The 16095-nt window shown below is 46.5% G+C and overlaps 1 protein-coding gene across 1 annotated transcript in view; it reads left to right on the plus strand.

Moving 5' to 3' along the window:
- The window catches only part of ITPK1 (inositol-tetrakisphosphate 1-kinase), an 830437-nt gene that overhangs the window by 464249 nt on the left and 350093 nt on the right, over positions 1-16095 (plus strand). The window contains exon 4 of the mRNA XM_069637740.1: positions 399-524. Within this exon, the coding sequence (XP_069493841.1) occupies positions 399-524 (126 nt within the window). The remainder of the gene's footprint in view (positions 1-398; positions 525-16095) is intronic.

Genomic DNA, 16095 nt, shown 5'->3' on the forward strand with positions numbered 1-16095 from the left:
GGGACGGTATGAGTATGTCTAGAGATAAAAAAATGTCATGCAGCTCTTGAAGTAGCAACCATTGCCTCCCACTTTGTCTACGAATGGTGCCTATAGATGTTGAAAGCTAATACATTACCTTTGCTTTCGGTTTCCTCTGCTTGTTGTTAACTTCTGTCTGGATTTAATCTATGACTCAGTTTGTTTTCTATTCTGTAAGGTGTATTCATGCCCCTGTAAGCAAAAGGTTGCTTAACCTCTTTGAGAATGGCTGTCGACAAGAACAGTATTCTTGAAAATTACAGGAATTAAACCGAAGATAGCATTTATATTATTGATTCTCTTATAGATCAGAAGCTGCTTGTGGTGGTGAGCGGCTGAATCGCTCCTGACTTATGCATTTTTTTCTCCATCTCCAGCTTGACCTGACCAAACCCATCGAGGACCAAGGACCACTGGACGTCATTATTCATAAGCTAACCGACGTCATCCTCGAAGCAGACCAAAATGACAGTCAATCCCTCCAGCTGGTTCAAAGGTTCCAGGTAAGCGTCACTGCTGTCTACACCTCCACACACTGTCTGTTGCTTTAGCTGTCCACTCTAGGAACGTTGGAAATGGAAGCCAAACCTTGTGCTTTTTGTGGTCTTCAGTTTCTTAATTAAATGAAACCTGATATCCGACAAGGAGCATCAGACTTATTTACTCTGGCCATTTGTCTACTTTCCCTTTTAGTTTAAACAATTGCATTTCCACCCATGTTACTAACATCACTATACATGAAGTCATCCATTAATAATACCAGCATGTGTTTTTTTTGTAAAGTCTCTGTTTATTGCAAGGCCACAGTTGTCAAGTCAGGACTAAATACTAAAATCCTGACAGTAAGACCTCCTGTATGAATGTTATTATCATTGCATGGATATGGAAGTTAAACTTTATCATATTGAAAATTTGCCGTCACTGCCTTGGTGCAGTCCTAACTTCATAACGGCAGCTCGTTGTATCTGGGCCTTCTCAAGTTTAATCTCCACACATAGAATTGATTCAAAATGCTGTAGCCTGCTTTATCCTAGGCATAATGAAATTCCAACACATACCCCGCATTGCTAACACTAAAATGGCTGCCCATCCACCAGATGGTGCTGTTTAAGGCCCTTTACATTTCCGGGATCAACTTGTCTCCTCAAACGCTCAACATAGTACTCCCACTGGAGGTTCCTTTGCTCCTCAAATCATCATCTCCTCTTCCTCAGGTTCTCACTTTCATTACACGCATGTGGCAGGATCTTCTCTGTTTTAGCCCATTTGGAATGGAATTGCCTTCACTTGAATCTTGGATCTCGATTGCCTCATGCCTCCTTCTGGTATAGTTTGAAAACCTTTTTAATCACATCTGCTTATAAGTAAACTCTTGCCCTGCACTTCTCTGCACCAGCTGCCAAATCCATGAAACACTCCATAATTGTCCTTAACATGGCATACCCCACAAACTATATGATCAATCATTTTCCTTCATCGGTGGTCTGTAATGTCCCTGATTTATTTGCCCCGTCTATTGCTAAGGTGAACCATTCATCGTTTCAGGGAGGAACTTTTCTGGCTGCTTATATATATATATATATAAGCTCTGGTAAACCCGCTGTTTAAAAAAGCCTGATGTCTACAACCAATTATCGTCTCATTGTAATGCTTTCCTTCGTGTCCAAACTTCTGGAAGCTGTCGCCACTTCAGTTTCAGGTTTTTATCCTCTCCAATCATTTTCAGGACACTTTTCAATCCCCCTTTCCCTGAGGAAATGGGTAAGAATCCACGTTACCCTAATCGGTTTAGTCAATCTCTCAGCAGCCTCTGACACTGTGGAAACAGAATTTCTAGCTACCTCTTCCCCCTAATACCCGTAAATTGATCTTTCTTTTTGCTGGCCCAATTCCAGCTAGTAGTTTTTCACTCCATTTCAGTAGAAGTATCTTGCGGGATGCCCATATGGCACCCATTTTGTTTAACATTCGTTAGACCCCTTTCATTTAATCCATCAGTTCAATATTTCCCACAAGTCATGGGACGATGATAGTCGATGAATCGAGACGAATGACACTACCAATTTGTTCAGCTGCCAGTCTAAAGTTCATAGAAAGGGCTGACTTCCGCTGAATGATGGGAAAACTGAAATTCCTTCCCTTGCCCCTCCAACCTATGTTTAACCCATTATCATTCTAGTTCCAGTAGCCCACTATCCTTACATTAGTTAGAGATGGCCATTAACAGATGATTAAGCAGAATTTCAGACCTGCAAATAGATATTCATATCTTGCATCCCTCTTTGTAATCTTCACTTTCTGATGGATCAAGCTATGCCTCACTCCTCCCCTGCCCCCCTCCGGCTCTGACCACCTCCCGACCCCCTAACGCTAAGGTTGCTTCGATCAAATCCAACTATTTGGACACATTTTATTTATTGTGCATTTGTAAGGTGCTTATACAGCAAGCAAATTGTCTCCCTCATACCTTTCCCTAAAAGGTAGGCTCATTGTGCTGTGAACCCTTGCCAATACAGGCCTTTATTGTTGTATGTTTTTATATGTGGGGATTGCCTTGTACAGCATATTGAGAGCAAGTTACGTCAAATGCAGCTGTTGGATTGGTGCCGGCCCAGTAAGACTGATCACGTTACCCCTGCTCATAGAGCTCGCCACTGGCTGAAGGTTAGACAGAATGACCTTTAAGACCTTTTTCCATGTGCATAAATGTCTTTGGGGTTTTGCCCTGCTATGCTTGAGAACCACAATCCACCACTAAAGGTTTAAGATTGGACAACCTGGGACTGTTGGCGTGTTTCCAAGGTTCACTGTTCAACACAGGATAGGCATCGTTTGCTTTTGGGGTCCCAAGCAGTGAAATTTACTTACTGTATCTTTGGTCTGGAACCTAGTCATCTTCACTTTGTTGAAGGCCTCTCATTTATCTGTTCAATTAGTTTCTTGTGTCTTTGCTGTAATGATAACCGCACCTTTTCGCAATTCAGTTTGATACAACCACTGGCATCCAGCACCCCAGCCAGCTAACTTCCAACTGCCACTCAGTGGAACCTCTCACTCAATGTCACGCACCAACATTCCAAACATGCATCACTTCCATGAACCAGCAATGAATACCTACTATGCGCCCTGCCTGGTATTTTGCGGTCTCACTTACTGGGTGATCATTCTTTTGTATGCAGTGATGGGAGCGTTTTTTGTGGACACATTGTCTGCTGTTGTCTCCTTTCTTCCTAGTCTTCCAGAAATATCTATTTGATGTTTGCTTGTCACTAAAAGGAGGATATTCTTTGTTCAACACAAGCCTCCTCTGTTGCTGGGCCAAATATGCAGTCCAGCGCTCATAGTACAACGTTTGTCAAAGGGGTATTTCACACCTGCATACTCCACTGTCTTCTAGCACCCCTTTGCCTCCTGCACACTGATGCTGCTACATAGAGTACACCTGCAATCAACATGTACTTCTCTGGCCAGCTGGCGCACTACACTTCTAAAATAAGCAAACACTTAATGTGTTTCACTCACTTATCCTCACTGCTTGTATTGATTTGCAACTCATGGTGCAGCAAGCACCTTCAATATGTAAGACCCCTTCTAGCCATGGTGCAACATGAATAAAGCTTCCTCTGATGAGGAGGGCCTATATGATGCTAACCTTTGGTGTCAGGTATCTTGATTGTCGTGAAGAGTATGGAACCTCCGTCCCCTAATACCACAAAGAGAGAATACAAGATCACTGCCTATGCGATCAATGGGGCCACAGGTGGGTAGTCCTCAAAGCCCTGATCCACGGAATGTTGATAACCCCAAGACCGCTGCAAAGGAAAGCTTAGGTTCGCAATCAAATGAGCACAGTACACAAGAGAGACTTAATAAGTATACAGGGGCTTACCTAAACAAGGGGTTGTAGTGACCCTATATCCTATGTTTGGTGTAGTTCCGTGGAGGATGACACGTGAGCAGGCTCTCCCCGATGGTAGAGGGGAAAGGAGGAACAGCACGTTGGGCGTGAACCCCAACCTCCCCGCCTGTAGTGACTGAAAGCGAGCTGGAATCACAAAGGCTGATGGAGCTTGAAGGCAGGAAAGACAGATACAGATAGGGCAGTCCTAATAACAATCCGAGGTTGAGTAAACAATTCAGGCAGTTTAGACAGAGAGTGTAACCCAAGAAGTCCGTAAAACAGTCTGTGATCAAAAAGCCGTGAAACAAAGTATCCAAAGCGCCGTACAGAGTCCTCCGAAGTGAACAGCTGTGAAGCGCGGTGCCGCGGGAGTTCACTGCATAAATAGTCACTGCCCCCGCGTCACATGATCCGCGAGTGAAGTGGAATGGCACGTCACGTGACCTGGAGTTGTGCCACGTGACCGCTGGATTCGTCCCAGTGATTGCCGTAGCGACCACCCTCGCGCAGCATCCCGCAGACGCCAGGGAAGCTGCCAGCAGACGAATGGGGAATCCCCGTACCTGTGTGAGCGGAACGCTCGGCCCCTGGGATAAACCCGCTCACGTGCCACACCCCGAACGTGGGTAAGGGGTAATGAGGTTGGGGGCAAAGTGACTGATGCAGTATGAATGTTGCCTGGCCTAGATGTATGAGAGGTGGGACGAGGTGAAAACGTGACATTTGGAAAGGTGTGGCATGCCATGGACCAGAGATTTTTTTTTTTATCCAAGAGCGAGCGCAGTGAACACCAACAAACATATTATCATCCTTTAAAGGGCCCCCATTTGCTGTGCTTGGCACAGGAACACCCACTATGTAATGATTTAGAAACCTAGGGAGTTTATTGTAAATAACCTCCATATAGGGTGCCAGAACTCTAAGCATGTAGAATAGTGTCTTTCCATTGACTGATGTACCAACATTATATACATACACCAAGATTACAGTTTATTATACGCCCTTAATGAATATTTGTATGTAAGACTCACCATGCCATATTGTAATGGGCACTTGGATGTACAAATAACACTGGGATGACAAACTTATAATGATGCCTCAAGTGTCTACTTTCGTCACCCTACAGTCCCCTAAAAGAAAATACCTGGCAGAGTAAAATGCTATATCCCTCTGCAGCAGGAGGATACAGGCTTCAACAGATAATCGCTGTTCACTGCGTATTTTAACATATAAATCATTAAAAAGCGCTCCTATCAGAGTATATTTCTGTAGAAATCACAAATAGATTATTGTCAGAAAACAAATACTAAAAAAGGACAATCTGTGGGATTATTTTATGTGATTAAAAAAAAATGAACAATTTAGACTGACGTTGGGGTGATTAGGAACTGGACGTGTGATGTATAGATTATTGTGGGGAATATATCTTCTGTACTGCGCTTTACAAGGAAGAACCCATGGATCAATTCTTTGCCCTTCCTGTTTTGTGAATGTGTGGTAGATTTTGACAGTGTGCGCCTCTGTAAAGGCAAACTCCCACTCTGAGCGCAGGTTCACCTACACACGGGCAACAGCTCTGACCTGCTGACCACTAGCAACAGAGAAAACAAGCTTTGACAAAGCCAACCATTTTGACTTCTGTGTAGTCTGACGAATTCCTAGATGTCGTCACTTATCAGCGTGGGGGCCGCTACTCGTAGTCCCCTTTCGAGTGGTACACAGCAGGAGGATCGCATGGGGAGAGGCTCCCCCTCTTGGCACAGGGATGAACATCTCGGGAGAATGCGGTATGATCGCCCCTCCAAATGTGTACACCCCAATACCATACCATGTACATGTGTAGAACCAGTAACATAACAATTACTGAGACGAAGAAGAGTGCTGTGATGAATCTGATGTCATTCCTTTCCCTGAGATGGCATCTCCTCATGTGATATGGAGTCGACAGCAGTTTCCTGATCCTGACCGTGAGGGTGGCTATTTGAGGGAGGACCACATGGAGGGAGGCAACCCTCGGGGGGTGGGGGGGAATGACATGACATCATCAGGTGAGACATGCCATCCCCCTTTCCCTTTTAGACATATTCCCTCCATTCATAATGCCCTAATGGCATGCTGCCATCATTCCCTTCAACAACTTGACAACTATACTGACAGTAGTCCTCAATATCAGATAGTGAACAGTGACAAAAACTGAGACTAGGAAGAGACGAGGAGCAATGAGGATTACTCTCAATGAGAACCAACACCAGCAGTCTGGTACCTGGAAGAATATGATTGGCCTGACAGTTTAAAACCATACCGGGAAGAAAAGTAGGTCGTTTGTCGTCTTCTTACCCAGCTGTGGGGAGGACAGCTGAGAAGAGAGACCGGGAGTATGGCAGCTGGTGGCGGCGGCGCAGAAGGATTGAGAAGGCAGCCCAGTGAGCAGCGCGGCAAGGTGAAAGCAAGCAAGTGGTGCTTCCTGACAGCCGAGGGAGCTGGGACGCTGACTTGATGGCCTGATGCCTACCGAAGGTACCTGCAGGGTCAGAGAGAGCCACGAGAACCGCAGAAGCATCCGATCCGGAATCAGGACTCGGAGAGAGTGCAAGAAATCAACCATTGAACCAAGGGAAAGGGTTGGGACACCAAAGCACTGTTGGGCATGGCATCAGAAGCCCTAGACAGTGGGACTGGGATCAGGGACCCACTGTACGAACATGAGGAAGACCAAGAAGGGAAACCAAAGGGGCAATGTATATTAAAGAAAGTCATGGCACAAGAGTATACCAGACAAAACAAAGTGTGTAAAGCGAACTGCATAAAGGAAGTCCTGGCAGGAGAAAAATACCAGGTAAAGCCACGCGTGGGAAGTGAATTGCAGTAGATGTGGAAAGGAACATGACCAGAGAGTATACCAGCTGTTTTGAGAGTCTGGGACCCCAACCCAAATTGTATCAAGGAACTATTACAAGAACCTGGCATGAGAATAGAGCAGGGGTTTCTTTGTGAGCTAGAGAATCCCAAGGAAGATTCACACCCTTAGGATGTTTGGGTTATGTTGAATGTGAAAGGGCCTGGGGAAGAGGGGTCATTTTCCCTGGAGTAAATTGCAACACCAAGAGGAGGGGAGTTATCATCTTGGGCTACAAAGAACATCCCGCAGAGTTGCCAAAGTGAAGCAGACGATTGCCGAGTTCAGGAGGCCGGCCCTGATCCCAGGAAGAGCCACCACTGTGCATGAATGTCACAGAAGGTAATGGGAAGTGCGAGTGGGTTGGCAGGGATAGTGGGACAGCACCAAACTCTCTTCCACAACCCCAAGGCACCGGCTGGTCTAAGGAAAGGCTCCACAGGGTCTGGGACTGCAAGCTTCAAGAAATAAGCATCAGAGGGAATCTCTCTCGGCACCGTGGGAGTGGGACACCCATTAGCCACCAGAGAGGGGTCTGGGACCCGAAGTGAAGAGAAGAAAGCATCAGAGGGAAGTTCCCTTGGCACAGTAATATTAAGCAAACCATTAGCTACCGGAGAAGGGTCTGGGAACCCCAGAAAAAGAAAGCAAGAGCAAAAGACCCTCTTCTTCGTGGAAGTACTTGGCAAAAGAGTAAACCAAGTCTGCCCAAGCTGAGAGACTGGGACTCCTTGGTCTGGAACCTCCAAGTGAACGAAGAATGCTATGGGAAGAGAGTCATTCGCCCTGGTGTTATTGAATTGTGAAACTAAATACAAGAGAAGCCAGGGGAAGGGAATCATTCCCCCTTGGTGTTGTGAACTGTGGAAAAGCAAGTGGAAGAAAGGCCAGGGGAAGGGAGGCATTCCTCCTGGCGTTGTTAAACCCTGAAACCAAGAGTACAGGAGAAGGGAGTCATTCTCCTGATACCCAAGACCAGGGGAAGGGAGTCATTCCCCTCCCAACCCCCCCCCCCCCCCCGGTTGTACTGAACTCTTTTAAGATACCAGGAGAAGGGAGTCATTCTCCTGGTCACCAAGTGTTAAGACTTTCTGATACATAGAAGACGGGCAGCGTGTCTGTTGCCCTTTTGTGTTGACGGCCAATTTTGATCCAGGGAAGGGAGCCATTCCCCTAAGAAGAACCATCACCTGAAAACAAACTTCTGTAGCCAGTCCGGAAGAAGAGAGTCATCTTCTGAATAAAGAAAGCATCCCTTATCTTTGGTTTAGGATGAAGTGTAAGGGACAGAAGTACGGTTTTTGACACAGGGCGGTGCACTCGGCTCTACACATAAAAATAGTCAAATAATCCCAGAAAATAAAAATAGGGAGTAAAAATACTCCCAACAAAAAAATAGGAAACGGACACTTAAGAGATTGTGCCCCAGCTTTCACCCAAACAGCTCCATGGATATGTTTTCACCAGTAGTACATGTAGGAAACGGCTATTATTACTGCCTAATTGGAAGAGTAAACGTATATTTTAATGTGCATGAATAACAAGTTGCAAAGAAATAATTATTACAAAAACATTTTGCGTTACACATTTTTTACTCGCAAATAATATACTCTTTTGGAAATGGACTTACATTTTTACTCACCCAAAAATCATTGTACTCCCAACTTTGAAAAATAGGGAGTTAATTATTCTCACTTCAAAATCTTACCTGATCTCTTGGCTGGACTTTTGATTTATATAGACATTTTGACAGAACCCTTAGTATTTTAGTTAAGGCAGGTAAGCCCCTCTAAAAGATAGGGAAAGTTAGTTTTCTCTTTATTTTCTGACTAAATAAAAATGTATAACAATTGCAATGCCACCTGTGTCAGTCTCCTCCTTCACCCTTACAGTAGCCATTGGATAGAGATTTGGCAGGCACTGCCATGATGGAACCACCTGGCCATATGGCGTAAAATTTGGAAAATGGTACGAGTTCCTGAGCATATACCTTTACACAAGCACAAATGCTAGCTTTTCCAAAGCTCATTTTTAGCAAGACTTTAGTGCAAGGAAATGAGTAGTGCCTGTAAATCAAGTGGCTGAAGGTACATTTGGCTAAGACATGTTTGCTCCAGTGGCTGCTAGGGTACATTTGTATAGCAAACCCAGTAAAATAACATAACATAACGTAACATTACTCGAGGCCCTTTACTTGGACCTGAGCCTGCAACTATTTCTTGTGATTCAAATGCTTTACATGTGCAAACAAGACACGTTCTGGAGAATGTGGACTTTGACTACAGTTTGGAAAGCGTTGAACGCTTTTTGTTTACTCTGACTGCAGTTAGAACCGGTATTCACCTCCCACACCTTTTCTGGTGTGTATGTGTGTGTGTGTGTGTGTGTGTGTGTACACAGCCATCCAGTAAATGTATGCAGCCTTACGGCAATCAAAAGCGAGCTCTTAGTGTAAGCTGAAGTTTATGATTGTTCGGCTGCAGAAGTATGTTGATCTTACATTGAGAATGCCCAATGTGCTGAAGAAATGCAAAAGTAATGTAGTCAACCTTGATACTGCGCCTCAGCTGCGTGACTAATATGTTAATTGTCAATAACGACCATTAATTGCAATGTTTTTGCGCAGTTTGCTTATTTATTGTAGCAAGAATTATATCTCATTAGTTGATCTCTCCAATGTTACTTCACATCAAAGAAACTTTAATTGTCATTCCTCATCTCATTAGATGATATCTCAAATAGTAATTCATATTAAGGAAAATGTTTTTTCTCATAATCCCTAGACACTTGTTTCTCCAATACAATCTATTGATTCTTCAGGAGAGTGGGTCTGCCATTTAGGGGTTGTTCATGGAATAAATGTGCGCCGAAATCACTGGCGTAAGCGTGAAGAAGCCAGCGCACGAGTGCGATTCATGGAAGGCACTGTGCGTGTAATTTCCAGGATCTGCGTAAAATCCGTGCATGGCGCACACTGGTGCACACGTCATTTCCACATCCCGAACGCCGTGCGCGACACGCCCAGCAAAAGTGCGCAAAGTCAGCGCACACATAAAAAGGAGGCGGAAAACGCGGAATGGGGAACAATGCGTGAAAATAAGTGCGTAACTGGGGAAGTACCGCTGGGAAGTACACAGAAGCCCACACGCACGCGAACTACACGTATTCATGGAATCGAATAGGGAAAAATCTGCGCACGTCAAAACACACGCACAATTACGTCCGCCACACGAAAGCAGGCAGAAGCGCCCTCGCGCAGCATAAAACTGCGCACAAACAAGCATATACAGCTACGATGAATGTCCCGTTCCTCGCAGCAGTGATCGTGGGACACTGCAGGAGGAGGAGAATAGCCAGGCCCCGCATTTCTTTCTTTGCCCAGGACCAGCCTTTTTGGGATGCCTGATGACCAGGTCTATGGTAGGTATAGGTTTCCACCTCATATCATCCTCGAGCTGGTCAGGGAGTGGGAGGATGAACTCACATCGCCCACCCTGTGCTCCCAAGCATTGAGTCCCTTGGAGAAGGTGCTCAATGTACTGCATTTTTTGGCTACTGGGTCATTTCAGCGGACAACTGCCATAGTGAGGGGGTGTCTCACAGGCCATGCAGTCACGCTGCCTACACCAGGTGTTGGCAATCATCACTGCGCGCCCCTCAGTCCGCAGGCACATATACATGCCCAGAACACCCGCAGAAAGACAGGCCGTGGTCCTGGACTTCTACAGGGTGGCACACTTCCCCAAAGTGCTCGGTGCCATATGTTGCACCCATGTGGCCCTATGTCCACCTAGGGCCACTGAGCACATCTATCGAAACCGCAAGCACTGGCATTCCATCAATGTGCAGATGGTATGCAATGCCAAGGGAATCATCACCTCTGTATATGCAAACTTCCCTGGGTCCACCCATGATATTTCATATTCAGAATGTCCGCCCTGAGCAGGGCCCTGGAAGCTGGGAAGCATGGCGACACATGGCTCCTAGGTGAGTACAAATGCCTGTGCACATGCATACATGTCACACACAGACCAATACACAAGCGCCACTAATGACAACTATTACCACCTTACCAGGGGACAGTGCCTACCCTCTGAGCACCTACATGATGACGCCCATACGGAACCCCACCACCCCAGGTAAGATAAAACCGCAGCCCATATTGCAACCAGGGCCATAGTGGAGCGCACATTCGGAGTGCTCAAGTCACGCTTCCGCTCCCTTGACCGCTCTGTTGGACAGCTACTATATGCACCCCCAGTAGTGTGCAGGATCATTGTGGCAGCATGTGTCCTGCACAACGTTGCAACACGGCATGGCGTACCGGTGGACATAGTGATGCCCCCACATCCCCAACCACACGCACGGCCGCTGCGCATGGGAGGGGAAAGGGCATGTGACGAGGCAGCCCGTACCCAGCTTGTGGCCACATTTTTCACCTAAACTCCAACCCTTGCGGAGTGCACAGAGGCCTGGCACATACCAGGTCACAATCTATGATGAGAAAGGGACAGTTAACTGTCTCTACCTTACCACCCTGAGAATGTGTCCATGGAAGTGCCACATTGTGTGCATCCCTAGCTACTTAAACGCAACCAATCCCATGTGACCAAAGGGAACACATTCAAGGCATTCCCCCATCCCCCCCCTTGCTAAACATGGCATGAAAGGACTGGCATGCCACCCAAACCCTCCCAACACTCCTCAACCCTGACTGCCACACCATACCATGGCATGCAACGTCAAAACATCCAACCATATGCACAACGCATGACACAATAGTCATGAAGTGCCATGTGAGAAATGTAAATAGGCACCAGACAATTATACCTCACATGGAATCGGAAGAAAGGAGTGACCAAAACTTTGCACCCTGAAAACGGTGCCACAAATGCCTGCCACCAGTCGTTCAAGCAACAAAAGTCTGAATACCTTTTGCCATGCACACTGGACAATAGCAAATGGCCATACCAAACACTGCACACTGCACAGCAGAGTGAGTGTGCATTGCATTGGTGAAAACCCCCTGTGCATCATTTCAAAAAATGGCATAGAACCAAATATTACCCTGTCATGCATGTACACGATTAATGACTCGGAAGTGAACATGGATTGTCGTGACACAGCATGCATGAGAAGGTGATCTGGGTGCAATGTAGTTCGGGGGGTGTTGCCTAAGTGTATTCGTCCATATGGACATGCCTAGAATACATGCATGTGAATGCCAGTGTCCCGTACACAGCACATGTAAACATAGCACCAAGGACCCCCCCTGTGTCTCAAACCACACCCATCCCCTGACGCCTCAAAAGAAATCACTACATTGCATCAGCCATTGACCAGCAGAACATATCATGTACAGAGTACACCACATCGGCAATGGCAGACAGTGACCCATCACTGATTCATAGAAATCGATTAAATGAACAACACCCAAACTTATCAAAGCGCATCAATGAGGGAGTGAATAAGGGAGAAGGACAGTACATTCCTACAGGTCCTTCAAACAGTCCACAGTGTGAGAATGAACTGGAAAAGCAAAGTACATATTACAATTTCCTGGACCAATAAGTGAGAGCCTAGGGAGGGTTGTAGGATGACATAACTAGCATCAACATTCCTATGCCTGACGGGAATAGTCGCAGTGCAGGAGTCACATAAGGAGGGGAGTGACGGAAGAGGAGGGAAGAGGTGAGGAGAGTAACAAAACAAGTGACAAACTATGGTAGGTCTACAAAGAATCAACATAGTACTGGGGGGGCGGAGAAGAAAGACAGAAGGGAAAGGGGGAAGAGATGACCTGTAATCAGTGGTGGAGGGACTAATGATCAAATTAACTGGCAAAATAATACTTAAAATGTTGAATGTGGGGTGTGGAAGGACGAAAGCAGAAGGGCAAATGTCTGCAAAGAACAAGCACCTACGTATCACTATGGTCAATGGCAATTGGGCTAGTGGTTGAAAATGACAGCCTGAGTATGAGGAGGAGGCCAAAGGGTGATGGAGAGGGAGGAGAGAAGGGAGGAGGGGGCCAAGCTAAAAATGACCAATGGGGAAGATGGTGAAAGAAAGCACACAAAGGGGGCAGAGGGAAACCTGACGGTGCAGGAGAGTAGGGGATGTGATGATGAAGGGGGGGACAGAGGGACACTGACAGGGGAGACAGGGGGGTATTCAAGTGACTGAGAAGGCATGTGGACAGATCTGGACAGGGCCACCTTAGTGGGCTTTTGATGGTGGTGGCAGGCTCAAGCATCCTGGTTGGCCGGATTGTCACAAGGGCCAAGTGCAAACAGTGGGAGTGGGAGCAGGGCCAGGACACAAACTGAAAATGTAAATGACAAACAATGTAGTCATAACTCAGATGTCACATCCAAACACCAGCCAGGGCTGGGAAATGTCCAAAGTGGTACTAGCAAGGAATGGGTGTTTGTTGAAATGCGTGGTGACAGGGGTAACTCAGCATGCAGCCTTCATGTGGCATATCAAAATCAATGTTGGAAAACTGTCCCAATTCAACATTCTCAGCACATGGACCCCTCCCACCATCAGTGTGTTGTATGCAGCCAAAGGGTGCATGGTACCAGCTACAGCAGGAAGTGCATCAACATAGACATTCAATACATAACCAACATCTCAAGCAACATGATGAAATGCACAGTCAGCTTAATACTCACCAAAGTTAAGTGCAGACATGCATTGGAGAACCCATCTGGAATACCCACTAGGGGTGTACACACAAGTAGAACTGCAGGCTGGCCACAGATATGACGGAAGCCCAATCCCCATGTGTGATATGCTGTTACACCGAGCCATCCTTGCAAGCCCATGGAAAAGGGAAGCAGGAATAGCATATGTGTCAGGACCCCAAGCAAAACACATACACAAGACAAGCCTGAATGGGCCCAGCAGGAACATACAGTGGATTCCTTCCGATGCCACAAAGCACCACACTGTCACATGTATGCACAATAGACAAAATAAAACTGAAAAAAATAATTTTTCTAAAGAAAATACAAATTAAATCAAATAATCAATTGAAATAAAAAATGAAGAGTAATGAAGGAAACAAAAGCAAAATCAGTAAAATAGAAGAAAACCAGAAAAAAACATAAGCGAAGTGAAATCATTGAAAAAGAACAGCAAAATAACAGAAAAATTAAATAAAATGAAAAAATAACATACTTGCCAAACACCATACAATTCGGATGAAAAATCAAAAATATGCAGGGAAAAAAACAATTTAAATTGTCCATATATGACCCGGCAGGTGGGGGGCACCTAGGTGGGGGGAGGTACAGGGTGCACCTCTACACCCACATGTGTAGATGTCGAGGTAAAAAAAAAAAAAAAAAAAACACTGGGCTCAGCGACTGCACTGCCCGACCTATGTCAATGGCAGCAAGCATGCGGGTCTGGTAAACCAGGTCCTGGTGGGCAATGAGGCTGAGGTCAGCATGATTTACCTCACGTGTCGCACGTGCTTCCCCCTGCAGGGACTGACATGAGACGGAGTTCTGCTTGCATGGCCTCACATGGCAGAGTAACTCCCGGCTTGCACAGTTCAGCCGAGATGGTTCCTTCAAGCTGTTCAAACCTGCCTTCTTTCCGCCTACTCTGATCCATCATGAGGTCAGCTAAAGAAGATCGGAGGGCTTGTTGTTCCACCCTTGGGGCCTCACAGTGTGCCTTTTGCTTGAGCATTAAGTGTTTCACGCAGCACCACCATTTCAGCCCAGCACACCCTGACATACGCAGTCATGCCCAGCCTGAGTGAGCAGCATATGGACTGTGTAGCCCGCTGATGGAGCACCATTTGCCTAACAGAGGAGAGGATGGAATGGGCCACACTTTCCATACCTTGAGCAATCCTCTCAACTGCTCCCCCCTGTTGCTGTGGTATGGCAATCGTGGAATGCTCCCACTCAGATGACCCCGGTGGCACACGGCCACCGCGTCGCCAGACACCACACCTACTGGGCCCAAGGAGCTGTGGTCCTTGCTGGGTTGGTGCCGCCCGCGGCTGCAGAACTGCATCCCTCCGTCGACCTGATGCCCCAGGAACATGACCAACTGGTGTCGAGTGTGACCGTGCACCCGTAACCACCACAGGTGGACATTCCAACCCTGCCTGGCCACCTACCAAGTGTTGCAGACAGAAGACCATCCGACACAGGATCACCTACCGCCGACGACACGTCATGATGCAGATCCGGCTCAACATAGTGGTCAGAGGATACATCAGAGCCTGACTCAGAGTCCGCTCTGGACACGATGGCCTGGAGCACCTGTGGGTTCTCGTGGGCTGCCACCCCACGACCACCACTGGTGCCTGGTTGGTCATGTGAACTGACCACCTTGTCTGGGATGACATCTTCATCCCCTGCCGCCAGTGCGTTATCACCTGCAACATAAAAAAGAGAAACAAGAACACGCACGTCAATAGCACATACCACACACATACAGTTCACAACATTGATAGACAAATAATGAAACAGCCATGTCACAGGGAAATCAAACCCCAACATGCATCCAGTAGCATTGCAATGCAGGGCCATCCCAAAAGCAGTAAAGGATGTGTGAAAAATGTGAATGCAACACATGTATTGCATGTTGCACATCACCTGCATCACACACAACCTCTAGAGGGCATACATCCAATACCAAAATGAGAGATGGTAACAAATAGTCAGCACCTAGCATAAGCATGTGTTACCACACAGATGGACACAGCTAGAAATGTAACCGAACACACCATGATACATGTAACATGCATGTTCATGTGCAGCACTCAACTACAATCAACTATGCACAGTAATTGTGTCATAGGAGGCACCTACACTAGTGCATTTCTATACTGTGATGGGAGGGACATGGGTACATACATGTCAGGTCAACATCACACCGCACCATCATGATTGCACATTGAAGGGCTTAACTTGGCACAGGAGTGGGTGTGTGTGTTGCAGTGCATGTGTAGCCGCTCAACCTACAACATCAAGATGTACGTAGTGATGAAAATATTCAAACATTATGGCAGTGTAACGGCAATTGCAGCCATGATGTGCAAATGGCATGCACCAGGTAGCATGGTTTCCGTGAAACACCCGCCCTATGGCCAATAGCAGGGAGGTACTGCATGGCAATGACATGTTCCATGCAGAACTGTGCATTGCCACACAGTGTAGGCATGCGTTTATTGCATTTCGTCAGTCAAATGTCTCTACAGCCAATGAGAAGTGGACATGATGGAGGAGAGTTGAGGAACCAACCATAG

Source organism: Ambystoma mexicanum, chromosome 14, assembly GCF_040938575.1.
Source record: "Ambystoma mexicanum isolate Mex_15411 chromosome 14, UKY_AmexF1_1, whole genome shotgun sequence".
Classification (NCBI taxonomy): Eukaryota; Metazoa; Chordata; class Amphibia; order Caudata; family Ambystomatidae; genus Ambystoma; species Ambystoma mexicanum.